The sequence below is a fragment of the Ursus americanus genome, chromosome 1 (assembly GCF_024610735.1).
Source record: "Ursus americanus isolate L20-20 chromosome 1, mUrsAme1.1.p, whole genome shotgun sequence".
NCBI classification, from domain to species: Eukaryota; Metazoa; Chordata; class Mammalia; order Carnivora; family Ursidae; genus Ursus; species Ursus americanus.
Window position 1 is genome coordinate 74241105 of NC_142127.1, and position 22344 is coordinate 74263448.

The window sequence follows — 22344 nt, forward strand, 5'->3', positions numbered from 1 at the left end:
TCTGAGTGCCTTGACATTCTGAGTGTGAGTCTGCACATGAAGGACTTCCCCTTCCCTTCCCTGCTGTAGCAAGGGTATCAGGAAGGGATGGAACCTGCAGTGTGGGGCATCCCAGCCTCTTTTGTCCCTCTCCTTCCTTCTCCCTTCTCCTCCTCTCCTGGGCTGAGAAGCGGACAGTCTTGCTATTACATTTGCCCTATAGGTTGTGTGACAATACTAATACGCAATATCAAGTTGATCTACATAGTGAAAAGCTTTCAGTAATTAAATTATAACATCTTTTCCTATTTTAAAGAAAATTTTCTTGTTAAAACAATACCTCCTTTAATATTTAGAAAATGTGGATAAGCCAAAAAGGAAGAGAAAATCCTTTGTAATCCCATCACCCATACATAACTGTTATTAATATTTTAGTTTGTATCCTTCTAAGCTCTTTTTCGTGGATGTGTGTATATATGTGTCACACATATACATCTATAGAACGGTTTAGCATAGCTGGCTTGTTTCACATAGTAACAAGCAGCTTTCAGTGTCATCAAATATTCTTCGTGACAAAATGACATAATGGTTGCATGATGAGCCATTATTTGATCTGTTCCTTACTTTTGGATATTTAGATTGCTTCTGGTTTTTTAACTGTTTTTTTTTTCTTACCTAGCCTAGTTTAAAATGATCTTCACAGCAGTGTTTCTCAGAATGTGGTCCACGACTGTGAGTGTCCCCGTGATAAGTCGTGAGCTGACCCAAAAATGGCAGATAAGGGACTACATACACATTTCTTTTATGGCTGAAAGATTTACTCTGTCAATTCAGCAAGTCCTTTTTTATCGTTTTTATTAACATTATTTATTATTAGCGTTAACATAATATTCTGTTGTAAATTATTATATACTCTATTGTATATGTTCATTATATATATAATTTGCATATATCTAATACATTACTACATATAATTTATTAAATATGTCTATTGTTTTATATTCTTATATATTGTCATATGTTCTCTTACATATATATTATGATTATATGTTCTATCTTTACAGAAAAAGCAAAAACAGAGAAGCAAAAATTTTAAAAATCAACTGTAAAACAATAATCCTACCATAAAGACTATTATTAACATTTGGAATGCATACATATATATTTCTCTTTTTTTTTTTACAAGAAAAAGGGATGATACTCTGCAAAAATTTTTGTAATCCATTTCTTCACTTAATTATAATTCATGAGCATTTTTAATGTCCATAAATATACTTCTATGAAATCATTTTTAATAACTGCAAAATATTATATCTTATGGCTGTTCCATAATTTGTTTATTCAGTTCCCTCTTATTGGATATTTAGGTTAATTCTAGTTTCTTTACTATGACAAATGATCTGTAGCTGAATGTCCTTGTAGATTAATCTTCGTCTGCTCTGTTAGTTGCTTCTTTGTGATATATGCCCAGAAGACTGTCCCGGACTTGAAAGCACAGCCTCTGTTTGGAAGTGCACATATTTCCACCCATTCAAAAGGAGAGCTGTTCATAAAGGAAGTCTCCACTCCCTGGAAATAGCATTCACCTTCTTGTGTGCATGAGCAGATACAATCATGCTGCTGCTAGCCTAGGGAGCTCGAAGCTCAGGGCTTTCTCCCAGCAGATCTGGAGACTAATATCTGGGAGAATAAATTGGATAACCTATTTCTACATGTACTTCTCCAAGCTAGTGACTCAGGATGTAAAGCTAAATGTGAAATAATCTTCTTTTCAGGATCCCCATAAGTTTCCTGATATCCCAGAAAGGTACATGAGTGCCTTAGAAGATTTCCCCATAAAAACACTGCAAGGAATTCAGATGTTTCAGGTCAGTGTGTAGAGTTCTTATTTTTTATTCTTTGTATGCATTCAGATGCATGCATCCTGCATATATCTTCCTCTTTTCAATAGCTATATTTTTTATTATTTGTAAGGGTCATGTCTACCAAAGCCAGCCAACACTACCCATTGTTACTCACACATGATTTCACAATTTGCTTGATTTAGCTTCTATTCTATTTTACTCAAGTCTTCACAAGGAATTGGATTCTAAATGTCCCTCCTCAACTATTTCAGTGTTGTTGCTTAAAATGTTCTCCTTTTCTTAGTGAATGCCTGTTCTTTCTTCAAAACCTAACTCTACATTCACTGCTTCTAGGAAGCCTTCCCTGCTTTAATAAAGCCGTCCTAAATCCCCCAGGAATTGTGTATTTTCTTTGCACCATATTAGCTGTATAAAGTGTTCTTTATTGCTATATGAAGTTGACCATGTTATTTTAATGTGTGTTTGTGTGTATTCTGATATCCTTACAAGCTTGTGGAATTTTTAAGGATGAGAACAATGTCTTCCTTTTGGAGAGGTGAGGGGGTAGATTATAACCAGAATATATCTCTTACCATGGTACTCAATGGACATTTATTAACTTTGACTCACAGATATGGATACCGATTACCTATAATTTTTCTTGACATGGGAGTAAGCCAGATACATCAGACCCAATTTTCAGTGCATGAGAATGTCTGGAAGTTAAATAACTGCTTTATTCATTGACAGTGTGCGGATCCCTACCAATCCCCACAAGACCCCGTCGGCCACCCAGTCATGCACCAGTCAGCCATCAAACATGCCACAGGGGAGGCTGTATTTAGTGATGACATGCCCCCTATTGCCCAAGAACTCTTCCTGGCTGTAACCACCAGCACCAGAGCTCACGCAAAGATCATGTAAGGAAATAAAAGATGTTTCTTTGTATTACTGGAATGCATTCACAATTTCACATTAAAATTGAGAACTTATGGGGCGCCTGGGTGGCTCAGTTGGTTGAGCGTCTGCCTTTGGCTCAGATCATGATCCCAAGGTCCTGGGATCCAGTCTCGCATAGGGCTCCTTGCTCAGCGGGAAACCTGCTTCTCCCTCTGCCTGCCGCTCCCCCTGCTTGTGTTCTATCTCTGTCAAATAAATAAATAAAATCTAAATAAATAAATAAATAAAATTGAGACTTTATTATATATTTAAGTCAACTAAGAACATTCATTTCCTCTTCTGGATGGATAGCAGTCCTTTTTTAAGCAAATTTTTGAAAGAAACTAATGCCAAGAGTCCAAACACAAGCTAAACATTGGCACTTTTCAACATAGAATTTTGTCCCATGATTTAGTTATGAGGTTCATTATAGTTTTTCCCTGTGTTTGAGTAATCATTTATATTGTACCCTGAACTCACCCCTGCAACTTTGATGCGCGCTTTCAAATTTTCCCTCCTAGATCAATTGATGCTTCAGAAGCCCTGGCCCTTCCAGGTGTTTTTGATGTGATAACAGCAGAGGACGTTCCAGGAGATAATAACCATCAGGGAGAGGTCCTCTATGCACAGAATGAGGTGTGTGATTTGTATGGGGCCTTTTACTCAAATGCTCAGTTAGAAACACCAAAATGACTATTGGTTCTGACTCTAACATCCATGGATTCATGTTCACATCACAAATACTTACAGGGAACCAAAGACTCCACATCAGTGATTCTCAAATTCTCTCTTGAATTGTGGACCCTTTTGAGATTCTGATCATAAGCCATAAGCCCTGTCAAAGACAGTTTCTTAAAAAAAAATTGAGAAAACCATAGAAGCAATATAGATCATAGGACATTAAAAGAACCAACAGAATTTCAGGATGACCGGATTAAAGTGTGTGATATGGGAATGGTGAGGAATGCTCCCAAAGACAGAAGCCAGGTCGTTAAGTTCTGCACCCAGTTTTTGTACCCTCTAAATCTCACTCAGTCCAGTGTTTTGAATTTATTCTCGTAGGTAGAAAAATCATCTTTCTTTTGGTCATAAGAACCCAGTGGGTAAATGTAAGAATGTGGGAACTGTAATTCCTTTTTAATGATTCTTGTCTTAGCTAATGGCGACATGTGGCTTTTCTGCAGGTTATTTGCGTGGGTCAGATTGTCTGCACTGTGGCTGCTGACACCTATGCTCATGCAAGAGAGGCGGCTAAAAAAGTGAAGATCACTTATGAAGACATACAACCAAGGATTATCACAATAGAGGTAGTCAGGCCATTTTGTGTCTTCTAGAATGACTAGGCCAGTATACTTCTGGCAGAACTCAACTGGTGGAGTCACAAAATAGTATAATTTGGGCTCCATCTATACTCTGCACTTTAAGTGCTATCTATATTTTCAGAGTGAAGGCTCTAGCGATCTGCACCTTGAGACATAATACTGAGAATTTCCCTGCCTGGATTTCCCCTTCCTTCCTGTGACCATTTCTTCTCCCATTGCCTCTTGCCAAGGCATGTCCTCAGAATACAAATAAGTAACACCAGAGGAATGTCCTTATGACTTCCATGTAAAACTAGTCAGTGGAAAAATCCAGAGCACTGTGAGACAGAACAGTTGTAACATTTACTGAATTGCAGCCTGGGTACTCTGTCTCCTGCCCACTTCCTCCAAGCTCTGAGACAGAAAACCCAGGTTTGTATTCTAACTCCATCTTTTAGAGGCCTCTTAATAGCAATGAAAGTTTTGCCAAGTTACTTAAATCCCGCTTACTTTCTTAGCTGTAGAACGGGAATGATAAAAGCACCCACATAAATGTCATTGTGAGGGTTCGATGAGAAAACCCAATTAAAATGCTTAGAACAGCACCTGGGAGACATGGAATTCATGCAGTAAATATTTGCTATTATTTTTGTTTTAGTTGTTATTAATGGGGGCATGGTGCTATAGCAAAGCGCTAAACTTGGTCCATCTTATTAAATGCGTGTGATGGAGGGAGAGATGAATAGGTGGGTACATGAGCAATATGAAACCCAGCCAGGTAGGCATCAGTCTTCAATATTCTCTGATTTCCTCTGTTCTTCCCAAGAGTTGCCAAGTTCAAGTCTTTCCCAGCTATCTTTTAAATGCCTTTAAGTCAGCCCCTTTCTTTCCATTCTCAGTTTCACCTCCATCCCACCCTTCAGCCCAGACCTCCCCATTTATTGTCCGACTTACTACAGTAACCACTTAAAGAGGCTCTTGTACTCCATTTCAACCTGTCTACCCACCACATTAACTTTTCTAAGCCTCAGTGTTCATCAGGTCACTTTTCTTATACAATCATGCCCCCCTCGATAAGGTTCTTAGCATAGAACTCAAAGTCTTTCATAATCCAACCTCTATTCACCTTTGAAGCTTATCCAGCTGCTTCTTGATAGAAAACCTGCTCCCTAGCCAGCCTGGCCTTGTTCTCTTTTTGGCCCCTCAGCTTTTTTTCAGCCTCAAACTATTGCTTTCTGAGGTGCCCTTGACTTCAAATGATTTCGCCTCCTGTCTGTAACCGTCCTAATTCCATGCAATTCAGCACCTAATTTAGGTCACCTAGACAAGGCCATTTCTGAGCATTTGCAGCTCCACCAGCCTCCTCCTTGGCCTCTCTCTACCCTCTTACTCCAGCCCCCACTCACACCACAAAGTTGGCACCTGAATACCCAACTGCCTCAGGTCATCCCTCAGCAATCTAGAGGGTGAGGCCCTGTTTCATATATGCTTGTTTCCCCCTCAGCTCTTCCTCAGAGCCCTGAACAAAACTGAGTCACCCCTGCCTGTACCCCATGGTATCCCAGTTTCTGCAGACTCTCCACACTGCTCGGATTGTCTGTTGTGGTGTGTGACTATCTGATAAAGCAAGAGCATAGCAGTTTGATGGGGGATGAATGGCTTATTAGGATGTGAAAAAAACAAAACTTTTTATTGTTTTGGTTTGTTTTTCACTTGCAGCAAGCACTAGAGCACAATTCATTTTTTTCCATTGAAAAGAAAGTCGAGCAAGGAAATGTAGAGCAAGCCTTTAAATATGTTGATCAAATCATTGAAGGTAAGTGGTCTCAGGCCAGAAAAGTAACTCCTCTGAAGTTGAACACTCTAAGTTCAATTATCTGGTTTGAGAAATACTGAAACTCCAAGGCAGAGCTCTCAACCCTAGTGTGATTTTTAAATCAAGATTTAAAATGCACAAATAATAAGTTTACAGTTTGATGAAATTTTATGTCTCTGTACAAATCTATGTAAACACTACCCACATCAAGATACAGAGCACTTCCAGGGTGCCTGGCTGACTCGGTTGGAAGAGCATACAACTCTTGATCTTGGGGTTGTGAGGTCGAGCCCCATATTGGGTGTAGAGATTACTTAAAAATAAAATCTTTAGAAATACATATATAGAACACTTCCAGCAGCCCAGAAAGCTTCCTCTTGCCCTCTCTCAATCAATAACTCTCCCAAAGGTCTTTATCACACAGAAAAGTTTTACCTCTTTTGAACTTCATACAAATTAAATCTTACAGTATAACTTTCTTTGTGCCTACTTCTTTTATTCAACATTTTGTATGGAAGATTCACCTACATGGTTGCATAGATCAGTAGTTCTTTTTCATTGTGTAGGAGTATTCCATTGTATAAATAATTCTACAATTTATTTATCCATTCTACTGTTGATAGACTATTTAGCTATTTTCAACTTGATGTTATGAATAAAGTTTCTTTAATATTGTACATGTCTTTTGGTGAACATAAGCAGTCATTTCCATTGAAATATACCCAGGAGTAGAATTGCTAAATAATAGTGTTTTTATATATTTACCTTTAGTAGTTAATGCCAAACATTAAAAAAAATTTTTGTTCCAGTTGTACTCCTGTTAGTGCTTATGAGAGTTGCATTGTTCTGTTGTTATCATCAGTCTTTTTAGTTTTATCTAATCTGGTGGAGTAGTATCTCATTGTGGTTTCCACTGAATTTCTTTGATGATAATGATATTGAATTTTTTCATATGTGTATTGGCCATTTTTAGATCCTCTTTGGTGGGATATTTGTTGAAGTCTTTTGCCTGCTTTTTAACTAATTAAAAGTGATAATTATAATTAATATTATATTGCTATAATTATATATAATTACTTTTAACATAATTAATAATATAATAATTACTTAATTTACTTACAAGTCTATAGGAGGTTTCTATGTTTTTTGGTATAAGTTCTTCGTTGGTTATAAGTATTGCACATATCTTCTCCCAGCCTGTAGACTGCATGTTCACTGTCTTCATTATTCTTTTTCATGAACAAAAGTTCTTGATTTTAATGAAGAACAATTTGTCAGTCTTTTCTTTATGGTGCCCAGTGTTGTTGAGCCCATGAAGAAATTCTTGCCTATCCAAAGGTCATGAAGATATTTTTCTATGTTTACTTCTAGAAGCTTGATAAAATGTTTTAGCCTTGACATTGAGGTCTCTAATCCATCTCAAATTAATTTTTCTGCCTGGCATGACGCAGGGGTCAAGTTTCAGTTTTTTTCAAGTGGATATCTAGTTGACCCAGCACCATCTATTAAAAACTATCTTTTCCTTTAGTGAATTGCAGTGCAGCTTTTGTGGTTTTCCAGGTGTCTACATATGTGTATGTGTATTTCTGAACTCTTTATTATATTCCATTCATCTGTTTATCTTTGTAACAGACCACGCTATCTTAATTGCTGTCACTCTATTGTAAATTCTGTAATCTGAGAGTATAATGTCCTTTTGCTAATTCTCAATATGACCTTAGCTATTATAGGTTCTTGCACTTCCATATACATTTATCATCAGCTCATCAATTTTCACTAAAAATAACTTTCTTGGATTTTGACTGGAATTGCATTGAAACAATATCAACCTAGAGACTGAAAATCTTAACAGTATTAAGTTCCAATCCATGAGCAGGATAGACCCTGCCTTTTATTTAGGTTTACTTTAATTTCTCTCAGTAACTGTAGTTTTCACTACAGAGCGCATCCTTCTTAATATTTATACCTAGTATTTGGTGCTTTATGATGCTGTTCTAATGACATTTATTTTTATTTAATTTTCTACTTGTTTGTGTCTAGTATATAAAAACACAATTAGCTTTTATTTATTTAGTTCTTTAATTTTTTGTTTAAATTCAATTAGCCAACATATAGTACATCATTAGTTTCAGATGTAGTGTTCAATAATTCATCAGTTGCAGGGAGCCAGATGCAGGGCTTCATCCCAGGACACTGGGGATCATGACCTGAGCTGAAGGCAGACACTCAACTGACTAAGCCACCCAGGCGCCCTGATTTTTTTTTTTTTTTTTTTTAGTACCAATACCCAGATCCCACCCCATACCAATGAAATCAGAACTTTGAGTACAGGACGAGAGCATCAGTATTTATCTAAAAGCTTCCCAGATGATCCTAAGGTGTTTTCAAGATTGAGAAGCACAGTTCTTTAAGGAGAATTACTTCCAGTCTTGGGTAAAAGAAAATAGTAATTTTCACAGAATCTATTACCCCCTTCTAAAGAGTTGGAATAGAGAGTTCTGCAAGCTTTTAATCTTTTATGAAAACCTGGAAGAGAGTTTTTTTTGGGGGGGAGGGGGACCTTTCTGCATGACTCACCTTTTGTTGTCCAAAGAGATAATGTCAAGAAATCCTTTGACTCTTGGCAAAAATAACTTCTCACTTATTTTAACAGCACAGGAATCTTTTGGCTAATTTTTGTTGTTGTTGTTATTCTTAGCTGAATTATGTTGACATAAATTTAAAGCAAAAATAGTGAAGTATTTAGTTTTTTATTTTATTTTAAAGTAAAAATGCCTTCCAAATGCTGAAAGTAGGGCCAAATGCCTCTTCTGGTATAACCTAGAAAATGATAAGGATATACTGAGCAAGCCAAAAATCTCAGCTAAACCAGCAGGAGCAGGCTGGTTTTAGGGAAAGAAACAACCTCAGCTCTGCCATTTTAAACCTTTGTGTCCTTTCACGAACCACTGATCTGTGACTCAGTAATCCTGACATCACTGGACTGAGGTACATACTGTTATTACCCTCCCCTCTTTCCATTTTACAGAGGACGAAATGAGGGTTTAATAACGGCCAAATTCACCAAAGAGATGATGGTGCCTGCATATGTAGCTAGGTTAGTCGTATGCTCAAGTCCAGCACATCACAGATCTCACCACCCCATTGGACAGATGAGGCAACTGAGGCCAAGTGAGAGGAAGTGAATGACCCAGGATCATATAGCTGGTTGTACACAAGTCTTAATTAGAAAAAAAGTGGTTTAACCAAATGATATAAATTCCAGCTCTCCATAAGCTAATAAAGCAACCTGCTCCTCATAAACCAAATACACTGAGAGCCCCCAGTTTGGGACTTTCACGTAAGCACTGTCCTGTGTTTATACCTTATAGGTGAGGCCCATGTAGAAGGGCAGGAACATTTCTACATGGAAACGCAAACTATCCTGGCTATCCCAAAACAGGAAGATAAAGAAATGGTCCTATACCTTGGAACACAGTTTCCAAGCCATGCGCAGGTAACAGGATATTTTTGGAAAATGGGACTCCAGATGTGGTGTGCTGTAGGGCCCTACAACCAAGCACTCTGCTCTAGGGGACTTTGGATTCCTTCGACTCCTGTAACTCAAACTCTCTGTATATTTGACATAAGCTACAGTCCAGAATGGAGAAAATGGGGCACATATTTCCCTTAAAGGGCAGACGTTTCAAAGAGAAATGAAAATTTTGCTACCTTCCAAAACATAGGTAAGATAAATCTTACCCTTAAAACAACTGTGATAGTATAAACCTAATGTCAGGGAGGTCAAAGCCTTCTTATTATATTTAAATTTCCCTTTGTGGTTCACTCCTGTCGCTTCCCTGTCTCAGTGTTTGTATGTATTGGTGAGGCACGTGTAAAGCGATTGCGTTTTCATGCAGTAGCAGGTGATTTCCAGTCCTATTCCAGTGGTTGAGATAAAAGGCATTGCTGCACCCAGGCAAGTAAAGGAAATCCTCTGACACTCCCCTCTTCTGAGATGTGGAGATGTTGGGTCTAGAATAGTGTCTGGCACAGGGGGATACTTAAACAGTTATACTGAGAGGAGGAGTAATGACAAGCACTACTGAGGGGAAAAGCAAAAGCTGAGGGCTTCCTGGTAGAGCAAAGTGAGTTGGTACCTTGGGGTCCTGCAGGGGTAGATAGGCTCAGTGGGAGGAGGAAGCTACTATTCAAGGCAAAATGAAAGTCTGAGGGAACTGATGTTGAGCTGGGATGTGGCTGTGGCCTCCATGGTTACAAGTTTTGAAGTGGACAGCAGAGGAGTGAGGAGTTATGGTTTTGCCCTGAAAAACCTACGTAATCTCCCACAAGTTGCCGGGCACCAGTATCTTTTTCTATAAATTGAGAGAGGTGATAAAGATCACCTGTGAGCTCTCTTTTGACAGAGAGTATGCAGGTCTGAGCTCCAAAATGGATAAAATGCATGCCCCAGGTTATCATTGCTGTCTATCATCAATACCTTCTAAGGTATAATTAGTTAACTTCATGAGGCATTTCCCAGGGGTAACTAGGGTACAGGGTACTCACAGCCCTTCATACATTGCTGATACGCATGAAAAATGGCACAGCCTGGAAAATAGCATGGCAGTTTCTAAGGATATTAAAGATAGTGACTACATAAACCCAACATTTCCATGACTAGGTATCTACCTGAGAGAATTGAAGTCATCTGCCCACACAAAAATTTATATGTGAGTGTTCATAACAGCATTGTTTACAAAGTAGAAACAATCCAAATGCCCACCAATTGATGAATGGGTAAACAAAGACGGTATATCCGTACAGTGGAATATTATTCCGCCGTAAAGGAATGAAGTACTGTTACATGCTACAACATGGACAACATGCTTTCAAAAACCTTGAAAACATTATGCCAAGTGAAAGAAGCCAGTCACAAAAGATCACATATTGTATGATTACGTTTATATGAAATGTTTCAAACAGGTGAATCTATGGAGACAAAAACTAGATCAGTAGTTGCCTAGTGCTAGGGAAGCCAGAGAAAGGTAAGGAGTGACTGCTCAGTAGATCCAGGGTTTCTTTGGGGTTGCTTAAATGTTCTAAAATTAGATTATGGTGATGGCTGCACAGCTCTAAATATTCTAAGTTATGGAACTAAGTATGTTCCATACTTAGAACTAAATAAATGTTCTATTTGTTGAATTACGGGTTTGACTAGGCAGACAGGAAGTGTACGGGTGAGGAAATAAACTATCAAATTGCACTTATGTGGCTTCGGGGACTTACCTCTTGCAGGAATTTGTGGCTGCAGCATTAAACATTCCAAGGAGTAGGATCGCCTGCCACGTGAAAAGAATTGGAGGAGGATTTGGGGGAAAAGTGACCAAGCCTGCTCTGCTAGGAGCCATTGGTGCCGTGGCCGCCAACAAGTAAGATTCGCGGTAGCAGCTGCTCCTGACGGTGCAGAGACCATCGTGTCCTTCCGGTTGTGCGCCCCAGCCTCCATCCCGCGGGTCACAGCCTTTCATCTCCAAAGGGTGGACTTAGCATGTGGGCGGAGGAACACTGGACCGGAACCAGAGGATCTGTGTTCTAACCCTGCTCTTGAACTGCCACTCACTCACAAGGTCACCTTGACAAGCCACCTCAGTTTCTTCACCCATAAACTGGTGAAAATAATATCTACCTGTCTTGTAAGATTATAGGGTAAAATAGATGTAATCACTGTGTGTCTTGACTGAGATGTAACCACGTATTACTTTTCATTGACTTTAAAACTTTAAAATATTTATGTTTTAAATTGTTAAAATAAATCAAGCTCAGCTTGCCTGCGTGGAAGAAGGGTCAAAACCCTAATCTTACAAGAGACAGGTTTTGTCATGAGAAGAACCAATGTCTGCTGCTCCTGGGAATGTTCACTTAGCCTCTCCATCATCCAAATGGAATAACCAGACACAGGAATAGCTGTGACTTTTGTGAACCTTATAACTACTAAACCTCTCCAAATATTCAAGACAAACTTAATTTATCCTAGGCTACTGCTACAAAAGGAAAAACTGTGAATGCCTTAGGTCATTGGCACTTTCCAACAATGGAAAAGGCTGTCTTATACAAATGGGTGTGCAGGCACCAGGAACATTCCTTCAGAAGCCAGAGTCCTCAATGGACATTTTATGAACAGGGAGCTGAATGAAAAGGGGCCTGAGCTCAACAGAGCATTGGTTCTCAACCTTTCCAGCCTCAAAATCCCCCGTGGCAGTTATTTTAATGCCCCTTTTAATATCCCAAAGTAAAGTTCATAACAATATAACCTACTTATACACATAATTGCAAAATAATCATACAATCCCCTAATGTTATATAAAAAATTTTAAATGAAAGTAACTTAAAATGAAATAATGTAGCATTTCAATATATAAATTCTCAGTCATGATAAAACCAGGATAATAATAGGAACCATGTTTATTTTAATGTCCCCCACAAACTTCTGAAATGTTGTTTAAAGCATGTGACTTCCCCCCTGAAAACCACTAAGCCTGATTATTTCAAGCCCCCTTCCCCATCTCTTTGTTTCTACAATTTATAAAGCATCCAGCATATTAATAGAGTCATTTCCTATAGGACTGGCCGCCCAATCCGGTTTATTCTAGAGCGTGGTGATGACATGCTGATAACTGCTGGCCGCCACCCACTCCTCGGAAAATACAAAGTGAGTGAGATCAAAAATTTTAGGAAATTGCCTAAAACATTGTTCAGTGATAACCAACCAACCGACAGGAGAGGAATATTTGGATGCTGCCTACAACTGACCAGAACTTTCTTGGAATCCTAGTCAACTTGGGCATCAGCCTCAGTGTCCCTCTGGTGACTATTACGTCAAACCATTTTCATAAGTTAGGTAGACTGACAACTGTGATTACATGTGTTTGTGTACTGACATGGTTGTATCGAGAAAGTGGTTTTACTTATATCACTTTGTAGATTGGATTCATGAACAACGGTGTGATCAAAGCTGCTGATGTTGAATATTATATCAACGGTGGATGCACTCCTGATGAGTCTGAGTCGGTAAGAAATATGCCTTTCCCAGAGGCTACCAGTTGAGCTGTATGTGTCACACTTTATTGGCATGAATATTTGTCATGCAAAGTAGATAAATTCTATGAAGGGTTCTAGTTAGAGAAAAAATTTGGTTAAGTGGTTTTGAATATTTGATAGATGTGAAGTGTTGTTTTGTTTTGCTTTAATTCAGGTAACAGAGTTCATCGTGCTGAAATCTGACAATGCATATTATATTCCTAATTTCCGGTGCCGGGGTAGGCCCTGCAAAACAAATTTGCCATCCAACACAGCCTTCCGAGGATATGGCTTCCCTGAGGCTGCAGTGGTGGCAGAAGCTTACATGGCTGCTGTGGCATCGCAATGTAACTTATCCCCTGAAGAGGTAATAAGTCAGCACCCCCTAACAAAACAGCATTGGTTCAGATATATCTTGAGTGCGTACATATAGCATTATATCAGCTTCTAAGTAGATTCAAAGAAATAAAGTACACCATCTGTGTATTAGTTAGCTTTTGGTATAAAACAAGTCAACCACAAAATTAAATGGACTAAAATAACAGAAAGTATTTCTTCTGGTTCTCAGGATCAGCTAGGTAGCTCTTCTGGTCTGAGCCAGCTCAACTGGAGTTTTATGGTCTAAGACAGCTTCGTTTATGTGCCTGGTGGTCACTGGGCCAATTAGTCTGGGGGACATCTCAGCTGAGAAGGGTCATGTCCACTTCACCTCCAGAGTCTCATCCTCCAGTAGACTAGCCCAAGTTAGTTCTCGTGGTGGTGATCACAGACTTCCCAAGAGTGGCAGGAGTGTGGCAAGCCCTCAAGTGTCTGCCTGTGTTGGTCTGTATTGGTCTATATTGTCCCATGGGCCAAAGCAAGTCACATGGCCAATCCCAGAGTGAGGGCGAAGCCACCTAAGAGCATGAACACGGAGAATGAAATGATTGCCATTTGTGCAGACATTCTACCATGGCTGCAGATGTTAAGGAGCTAATTTGAACAGTTAAGAATAAGGAAATGTTGTGTAGGGGTAGAATAATTTTGAGTGGGGAGAATTTTGTCTCACCACTAACAAAATTTGTGGCAGGGTTCATAATAGTTGGTACCTGCTATTTCTCAGGGTCATGGTGAAGTTAACTGAGATAAGACACTTAGCCTACAGCCTGGAGCAGATGAAGTGTTCACCAGTAGTTTCTGCTGTTATTGTGGTTATTGCTGTTACTGTGATGTTTTTACATGTACTCTTGCACTTGCATATTTACAGACATTTAAATGGTTTCCTTTTTTAGAAAGACTTTCTTCATATCAGGTATATAGCAAAAACCCATGCCCCACTAATGGAGTAAGGATATGTCCTTAAAATCCATTTTATTGTCTTTCAGGTTAAAGAAATAAACATGTATAAGAGAATTAGCACAACAGCCTACAAGCAGACATTTAATCCAGAGCCATTGCGAAGATGCTGGAAAGAATGTCTGGAGAAATCTTCATTCTCTGCTAGGAAACTGGCTGCAGAGGAATTTAACAAAAAGAACTACTGGAAGAAGAGGGGGCTTGCCGTGGTCCCCATGAAATTTACCGTTGGGTTCCCTGTGGCCTACTACAATCAGGTGAGGTTGAGAGAGGTGTCTGTCTTCTCACCAGAAGCCCTTTCCACATGACTGGCTGTCTGAAAATGGCAATCTTTGCAACTAGGGATGGCCTCCTGCGGGGAAAGAAGAAAGCGGGGCGATTCCTACAGCAGGGAACAAAGCAGGTTTAGGCAAGCGTGGGAGACCACAGGTATCAGGGCAGATCAGGTGTGACACGGTAGCAGGGACTCGGAGTGATCAATGGGTAAAGTCTAGTTTGAGGGGTCTGACCTTGGGCAGGGCCCCAAACACGAGCATTGGGGAATGAGGTCTAATTTCAAATCCATGAGAGAATTGGGAGAAATAAGAGGATCTCTTTCTCTCTTTCCTAAATTCTTAGTGGCAGCAGTGGGGTCATCTGAAGACAGAGCTTTCAAAAACACACGAGAACAGACAGAGCCACCCCATTCACGCAGGAACTTGGGGTTACTATGTGAAAGCTCCGTGACTGCTGTGCCTTGTTTTAGGTTTCACCTTGAACAGTGTTTCATGGGGCTCTGCTTCTGATTCTGTCTTATTTTTTGCTTCTATCCCCATCTGAAATGTCCCCTTAACAAACCTATGCCAAGGAAAGAATACAGGCCCCCTTCATGGTATGAATGCCTCTCACCAGATTATCTTCCATACACACCCTTCCTTGGCGTCCACTAACAAGGCAGAAAGCAAAATGAGAGGGCGAGAGGGGAAGGCCAGGAGCACTGCACGGCTTGGAGCCGCTGCTGTCTTTCCCCCGGGGGTGCTTCTCAAGCTAGAATAACACACAGACCCCCTTTAAAGGAAAGCTTCTGTGGACTCTGTGATCACTTAAATTACTTATTTTGATGTTATTTAACTGTGAATAACCTCAAAACAAGGAATAAGCTTCTTCTAGCTCTTATGTCTTTATAAAATACAAACAAAATTGGAAATTAAATAAAAATAGTATCACAAATGCCAGTAAGAAAATAATAACATTAACTTAACATAGTAGAAGATGTGGCTTCTTTAAAACTAAGTGCTTGCTCACAAAATGGTGGTAGTGCCGGCTGTTGCTGCTGTACAAGGCATTTTGAAATCTTTGTCCTAAATGCCTACGTACGGTGTGCTGACTCACTGTCCCACCTCTTGCCTCTAATATGCCCCATTAATTAAAATAGCCCTACTTGGTGGTTGTACAATCATCAACATAAAATCTAACATGGGCTCTGAAAGCATGTGGCAATACCCACTGTTAAGTGGTTATCTATTACTCTTGTTAGATTATCATTAGGCGAAAACACAAAGTTTAAAAGTTCTTGTAGAGAACGTGACAGCCCTGAGATACAGCCTCAGACTCAGGAGACCAGCATAGCTAAATTAGTTGATATTTTCCATGCTTGGTAGCAGGGGCATGGGCATCAGCACAGGGGTCGAGGTCCCAAGGGGGCACCTGCAGGGTGCTGGGCCACATGCACTAGCATGAGAGAGGAATTGCTGTAAAGAAAAATTCCAGCAACTTGCAAACCACCTAACGTAGACCAGCCTCCTTCCTCCTATGGCCTGGTCCCTGGAGCCACTTGCACAGGCTGTGGATTCTTCCACTGGAAGAGTCAGCCCCAGAGAAAGACAGCAGCAGTGAGTTTGAAGGAGACAGCCTGGCATAGGTGTGGAGGACACTGGGCTTAGGTTTAGGAGTTGTCGGTTCCAGTCCTGACTCTGCCACAAGCTAAGCACCTGGGTTTGGCCATTCTCCTCCTCCCCAGGCTTCTACTCCCCCATGTGCAAAGTGAAAATTTGGACAAAATCGGTGGATCCCAAACCTGGCCAATCTTCAAAATCACCTGGGAGTTTAAAAAATGGGTGCTTAGGCTCTACCTCCAAACTTCTACTAAGTTGGAATTTCCAGAATGAGACCCATCCTTTTCCCTACCATGATCCTGAATGTCAGCAGCATTTGGAAACCATTAAAACATCTCAAGGTTCTTCCAGCTCCTCTAGTTTCCAAGGCAGTTTGTGCCTGGAAATTTACTCATACAGGTTCTATTTGCTTTAAAATTAATTTCCCTGTTTTGGAGAGAAGAATAATAAACTATCGTACAAGGTGGGGCTTTGGAGTGGCCTCAAAGCAATCACACAAGGCCCCAGAAGGCCAGAGACTGGTAGGAGGGGAGATGAGCCACCATTCATACATTGACATTGATGGCTTTCAAGTCTGGGGTTTATTGACAGGGGTTGTTTGTCGCTACCTGTGAAGGCTTTCTTCTCCAGTATAAACAGTGAGAGATGGGCTCAATCAAGCAAAACCGTTCATCTGGCAACCTCAGCTAAACTCTCAGCAACATTTGGCCTTGTTATTTTCCAAACTGTGTAATTATTTCCCCCAGGCAGCTGCTCTAGTCCATATCTACCTTGATGGCTCCGTCCTGGTGACTCATGGTGGCTGTGAAATGGGACAAGGTCTTCACACCAAAATGATTCAGGTGAGATAAGTGCCCATCATCTCCACTGTAACAAAGTATAGCACCTTACAGTCAGTTTAGCAGCCTTTTTCCTGTTGAGCAGGAGAAATACCATCACGCTACATGCACGGATCAACTATAAGACTCATCTTGATTTCAGGAATGCAGACTGTAGGGGGGTGAAGGAAGTGAGTGTTGGAACCGAGGAAATATGTGATATTATTCTTCCTGAACAAAAAGAATCAGGTCTTCTGACAAGTGTGATTCTGGTTTTCAAAGATAAAATACTTTTCAGCTTTGTGGCACCTGCTCAAAGCAATACAGTGTTAATTCAGATCTTCAATTAAAAATTGATGTGTTTAAAAGGATGAGAAATTATGTTCATAGAATTCACAATCTACTTAGGAACTCCACATGACTGGCCATTCCGTGTACTAATTCAAAGAAGTGTTTCTAATACTTATTAAAGAGCAAGAGATTATTTGCAATAGGAAATTTGTCCTTCTTTTTTTAATATTAAATAAGAATGTGTTGAATATGATACCTGAATCAAATTGTGGGAGCAGGTATGTGTGTATGGGGCGGGGGGAGGAGACAAAGCTGCTCACCCAATGAGAAATAGGGAGAAGACACTTTCCTTCAGGAAATAATATTATTTAATAGAGTGCTTGGAATTAGGAAATTACAAAAATCCACAGGGCCTTCTTTTAACGTATCTTGCTTCTTTACAACAAAATCCTTATGCCTGCAAAATGTCCCACAAAAGAACCATAATCTGCTAAATTATCTGTAAATCACAGAAGATGAAGGTCAAACAGTAAGATCAGGCCTCAGCCTTGCCTACTGCATGTGTCCTACTAAACTACATGTCCCAGAGTGACCATACTGCCGTATGGCTCCTTATGAAACTGGTATAAAAGCAAGCGCAAAAAGTTTCTTTGGTTGCTGCAAACTCATAATCTACATATGAAACCCTGTCTTATAGGTTTGTGCCAATAGGACAGTCAGGTTTTATATTCCGTTCAAAACAAGAATTAAAATGTTTTTAATTTGGGGGGAATGCTTAAAGTCAATGAACAGAGAATATTAAGATGCTGTCTTAAATGTTTGTGCCAATAGGACAGTCAGGTTTTATATTCCGTTCAAAACAAGAATTAAAATGTTTTTAATTTGGGGGGAATGCTTAAAGTCGATGAACAAAGAATATTCTTCTTCTGCTTCTGACAGGTGGCTAGTCGAGAACTGAACATCCCCCAGTCATATATACACCTGTCTGAAACAAGCACCATCACAGTGCCCAATGCTAGCTTCACGGCGGCGTCGATGGGAGCAGACATCAACGGGAAGGCTGTACAGGTGCCTGTCTTTCAGTTCTCAGTTACTCAGTGATAGTGCTGGAGGAGACCTTGTCCCACCCCTTCTTTTATGGAAGATGAAACAGTCCAAGAGAAGTCAAGTGGCTGATTGCAGAACATTCAGCTAATTACCTGCAGAGCCAAGACTCCAAGTCCAGTTTTCTGGGGCTCCCATCTGGTGCTCTTTCTGCTGTCCTGGGCTGTTTTTCATAATTAATGTTTGGTTGCATATGAAACCTGCAACCTTCAGCAACCTCCCTTTGTGTTAGATGAGAGAATCTCTCCCTGACCTCACCCCAGCACACCGGAGAAGTGCAGAGTAAGTGCATCACTAACAGGACATCCTCATTCCAGGAAGGGGTTGACCTGTCTTTTACCTCTCTAAGGATCAGTTTCCTCTTCTGTAAAATTTCACCTAACTACCACCCATCTCGTAGAATCATTGGGTGGCTTGCAGAGATCATGCAACAAAGCCACCACCACCACCTCCCTTCTCCCCACCCTCCAACCTCCAGAAAACCACTGATTGACCATTAGGGACCCACGAAAGACAAACACCTTGATTTAAAGAGAAAATTTCAGCCTGTTGAATATGCCCATATATCATGTGAACCGTGATTCCCAAAGTATGTTCCTTGGAACAGTGGTCCCATGACGCTCTCAGTGGAAAAAAAGGATTCTGTAGTCAACAAGTTTGGAAAATGTTGCATACTACATCCCGCTCATAGAGACTTATGATACATATTATCATAATAAATGCTCTGACAACTCCTGCAGTATAGAAACCTCTTTAACTTTGTTTCACTGTTTTTCCCAAGCTTGCTTAACCATGAAAACATTTTCATTAATAAAACCCCTCCTAATATCTATAGAATCAGCACCCAAGAAAAACAGTCTGGGAGATTCTAATTTGGTTAAAACACGTAGGTGACTGAGTCCATTTTTCACCTTTTATCTAGATTCTAGTTGTCTTGCAAACACAGGTGGCACAAAGACACCCAATGCATGGCTAGGCATAGTCTCAGGCATTGATAAAGCAGACATACTTTAAAAATTTTAAAAAAAAGATTAAAAAAAGGAAACAGTGTTTTTAGAAATATTTTTATATTTTATAATGAAAAATCATCATAAAAAGTCATAAATTTGTGTGACTTCTTCACACTTATTTTGTTGATTCCATATTGATTTAACGAACATTTACTGAGGGCCTACCATGTGCTAAGTAGTATAAGCACTAAGGGTAGGTAAAGCACTAAGTGAAACAGGACTAAGTCCAAAGAGCCTGATCTCATAGAGCTTACATTCAAGCAGTCAATCAGTCAGTCAGTCCTTGAGCCAGGTTGTGAACACAGCAAGAAAAGAAGCCATGCAGGTATTTGGGAGCAGAGGGAGCTAGCTTACTATGCTTGAGAAGCTGCAGCAGGCCTGGGGGACTGGAGCAGAGAAAGCAAAAGGGAGCAAGGTAGAAGAAGTAAGAAAGACAGTAGATGGGTAAGATCAGGGTGTAAATGTTTATTCTTGAAGCTGGATAAGGGGGGCTAGTGCATTATCTTACTTTTATGTATTTTAAATTTTTCTGTAATGTAAAAACTGGAAAATTTGTATCTGGCATTTAGAACTTCAGTAGAGGGAGGTGACCCTACCAAGGGACATAAGATGAGAGAATTCTCCATACAAAGAAAGGAGTTCGGGACGTCACAAAAGAATGAAATTGTTCTCTGCAATATCTCACTCTCTTAAAGAGAAGACAGTCAGACTGCTGAGTGTAAAGTTATGTGTAGGAGTATAAGGTCAGGACACAATTAGGAGAAAAATACCTGATATTTGGGCAGGCAGGAACCCTGTGACCTAGGTTTGCCTTGGATGTGACCCTCTTTTGAAATGCACCCATTTGTAAGAAGGTCGGTGATTGAAAGCTGAATGAATCAGCAAAGAGATTTATGAAAACAAGGATCTCTGGGGTGCCTGGGTGGCTCAGTCGATTAGGAGGCTGAGTCTTGGCTCTGGTCATGATCTTAGGGTCCTGGGATCGAGGCCCGTGTCAGGCTCCCTGCTCAGTGGGGAGTCTGCTTCAGGATTCTCTTTCCCTCTGCCCCTCCCCTCACATGCTCTCTCTGTTTCTCTTTAAAATAAATAAATTTTTTAAAAAAGAAAAAACCAAGGAACTCCCTAACACATGAGAAGCCAGAAACCACTTCCCAAAGAGGGGATGATAGAAAAGAAGGAGCAGAAACTAAGAGGGGGCATGAGAGGTGATCTGAGGCTGTGATGAGTACGTAAGGGCAGACATGAAGAGATTCATGTTTGAATTAAGGGTGGAGGCCAAGTTGGAGCCCACTGACACAAGGAGTCAGCAGGTGTAATCTCAAGGGTCTAAGATTTCACCTCGATCCTTCTTATTTTCGTTTCACTGATAATGTTTTGAAAATTTGAAAAGCACATTTGGCATCATCAGAATGACCACTTTATAAGTGACGTGTTGCCATGAGACCTCTGACCTCACATTTGGGACCAAGAAGTATACTTTGTGTCAAGGCAACAAGAAAACAGCACAGATGGACTTCCTAGGTCAAAGCTGTTTTTTCTTGCCCAGTGAAGAGCCGCTGATGGCAAGGTATAAAGTGCAGATGAAAATCTAGTGGTAATTTACATAAGAAGAATGGAGAGAAAATTGCTCTGTCAGCTGGCACGGAGCAGGCACACTCAACTCCACTGCACGTGGGCGAGAGCAGCCAAGATGGCCACTTTCCAGGCAGCAATTTAGCTTCAGAGAAACAACATCATCAACCAACTAAACTAATGTTGTTATTTTGAATTTTGTTGGTGTGTAGATTGGTTTGTGTGCTTTGTCATTTTATTTTTGCTTTAAAGGTACAAAAGAGCTATAACTCTAAGGAGACTCAACTAGCTTTATATTAGCATGTATTAAAACAGCATTATAATAAAAATAATGGATGTCAACACGGCAGGATCCATAAGAATATTTGTTTCCTTCAGAGGGGTTCCCTACATTACTCAACTTTAAGAAACCCTGCCTAGAGGACTAGCAAGCAGGTTCACAAAACTGACAGATTCCATTTGAATTGATTTGAGTACTTAACATTTTGCTATTTCCTGTGCTTTAATTTCTGATGTCATTTCAAATATTTATTTTTAGAATGCCTGCCAAATTCTTATGGCCCGTCTTCAGCCAATCATCAGGAAAAACCCTGAAGGAAGATGGGAGGACTGGGTGAGTGTTCTATTATCTCTGCCAGGAAAAGGCAGATATGTCCAGTTGGGCGATGGCCCTAAGTGCCTGGGCTGATGGGTGGTGCCCATTCAAGAAACAAAGCATTTATTAACATTTACTTCAGCTTTTCCAAAAAAGCAAAAGCAATGTCTGGATTCACTGAAACTTGACTTTATTTCAGAGCCTGATCTCTCACAAAGAATGATAACAGCATGGGCTCTAAAGTAAAACACACATTAGGGTTACAACCCTGCTCTGTCACTACTGGCTCTGGGAGACAAGTTTCACCTTCAGTGCCTCAGGACCTTGGTTTTCTCACCAGAGCAGCAGAGATAATAGCAGTCCTACTATCAAAGGATTACTCTATTTTTAATAATAATAATAGTTATTATTATTATTACTATTATTATTATCTTTAGTATTCTTATTCCCAGCCCCACCCAGGTTAATCCAGTAAGGAAGCTGACTTAATATACTGGGACAGTCCGTCAGATTATTTGGGAAAAAAGCAGAGTAAAAGTACATACGTATACAGACACACATACACATATAAACACGTGTGTATATGTACATAACTGTGTAGATACAAAAGTACACGAGTATGGTCTAGCCCCCTCTTTAATTTAAAAACCCAAAAAGCGTTAAAAAATAATAAACTCTACACTGTGCAACCCAAAAAATAGAGGGCCTCAGAGCATAGCTAGCAGCTGCCCCTGTACATCCCTCTTGAAAAGCATGACCCGTGCCTTGTACAAGGTGTACATCTCGACTGAGGTGAATACAAGTAGT

General features: G+C 40.1%; 1 protein-coding gene across 1 annotated transcript in view; it reads left to right on the forward strand.

Moving 5' to 3' along the window:
• The window catches only part of LOC123798186 (aldehyde oxidase 4-like), a 56768-nt gene that overhangs the window by 26983 nt on the left and 7441 nt on the right, over positions 1-22344 (forward strand). Inside the window, exons 16-29 of the mRNA XM_045806435.2 lie at positions 1755-1847; positions 2574-2743; positions 3284-3398; positions 3947-4069; positions 5783-5879; positions 9251-9375; positions 11157-11290; positions 12483-12570; positions 12843-12929; positions 13114-13305; positions 14303-14530; positions 16894-16989; positions 18196-18324; positions 21481-21555. Coding sequence (XP_045662391.2) covers positions 1755-1847; positions 2574-2743; positions 3284-3398; positions 3947-4069; positions 5783-5879; positions 9251-9375; positions 11157-11290; positions 12483-12570; positions 12843-12929; positions 13114-13305; positions 14303-14530; positions 16894-16989; positions 18196-18324; positions 21481-21555 — 1752 coding nt within the window. The remainder of the gene's footprint in view (positions 1-1754; positions 1848-2573; positions 2744-3283; positions 3399-3946; positions 4070-5782; positions 5880-9250; positions 9376-11156; positions 11291-12482; positions 12571-12842; positions 12930-13113; positions 13306-14302; positions 14531-16893; positions 16990-18195; positions 18325-21480; positions 21556-22344) is intronic.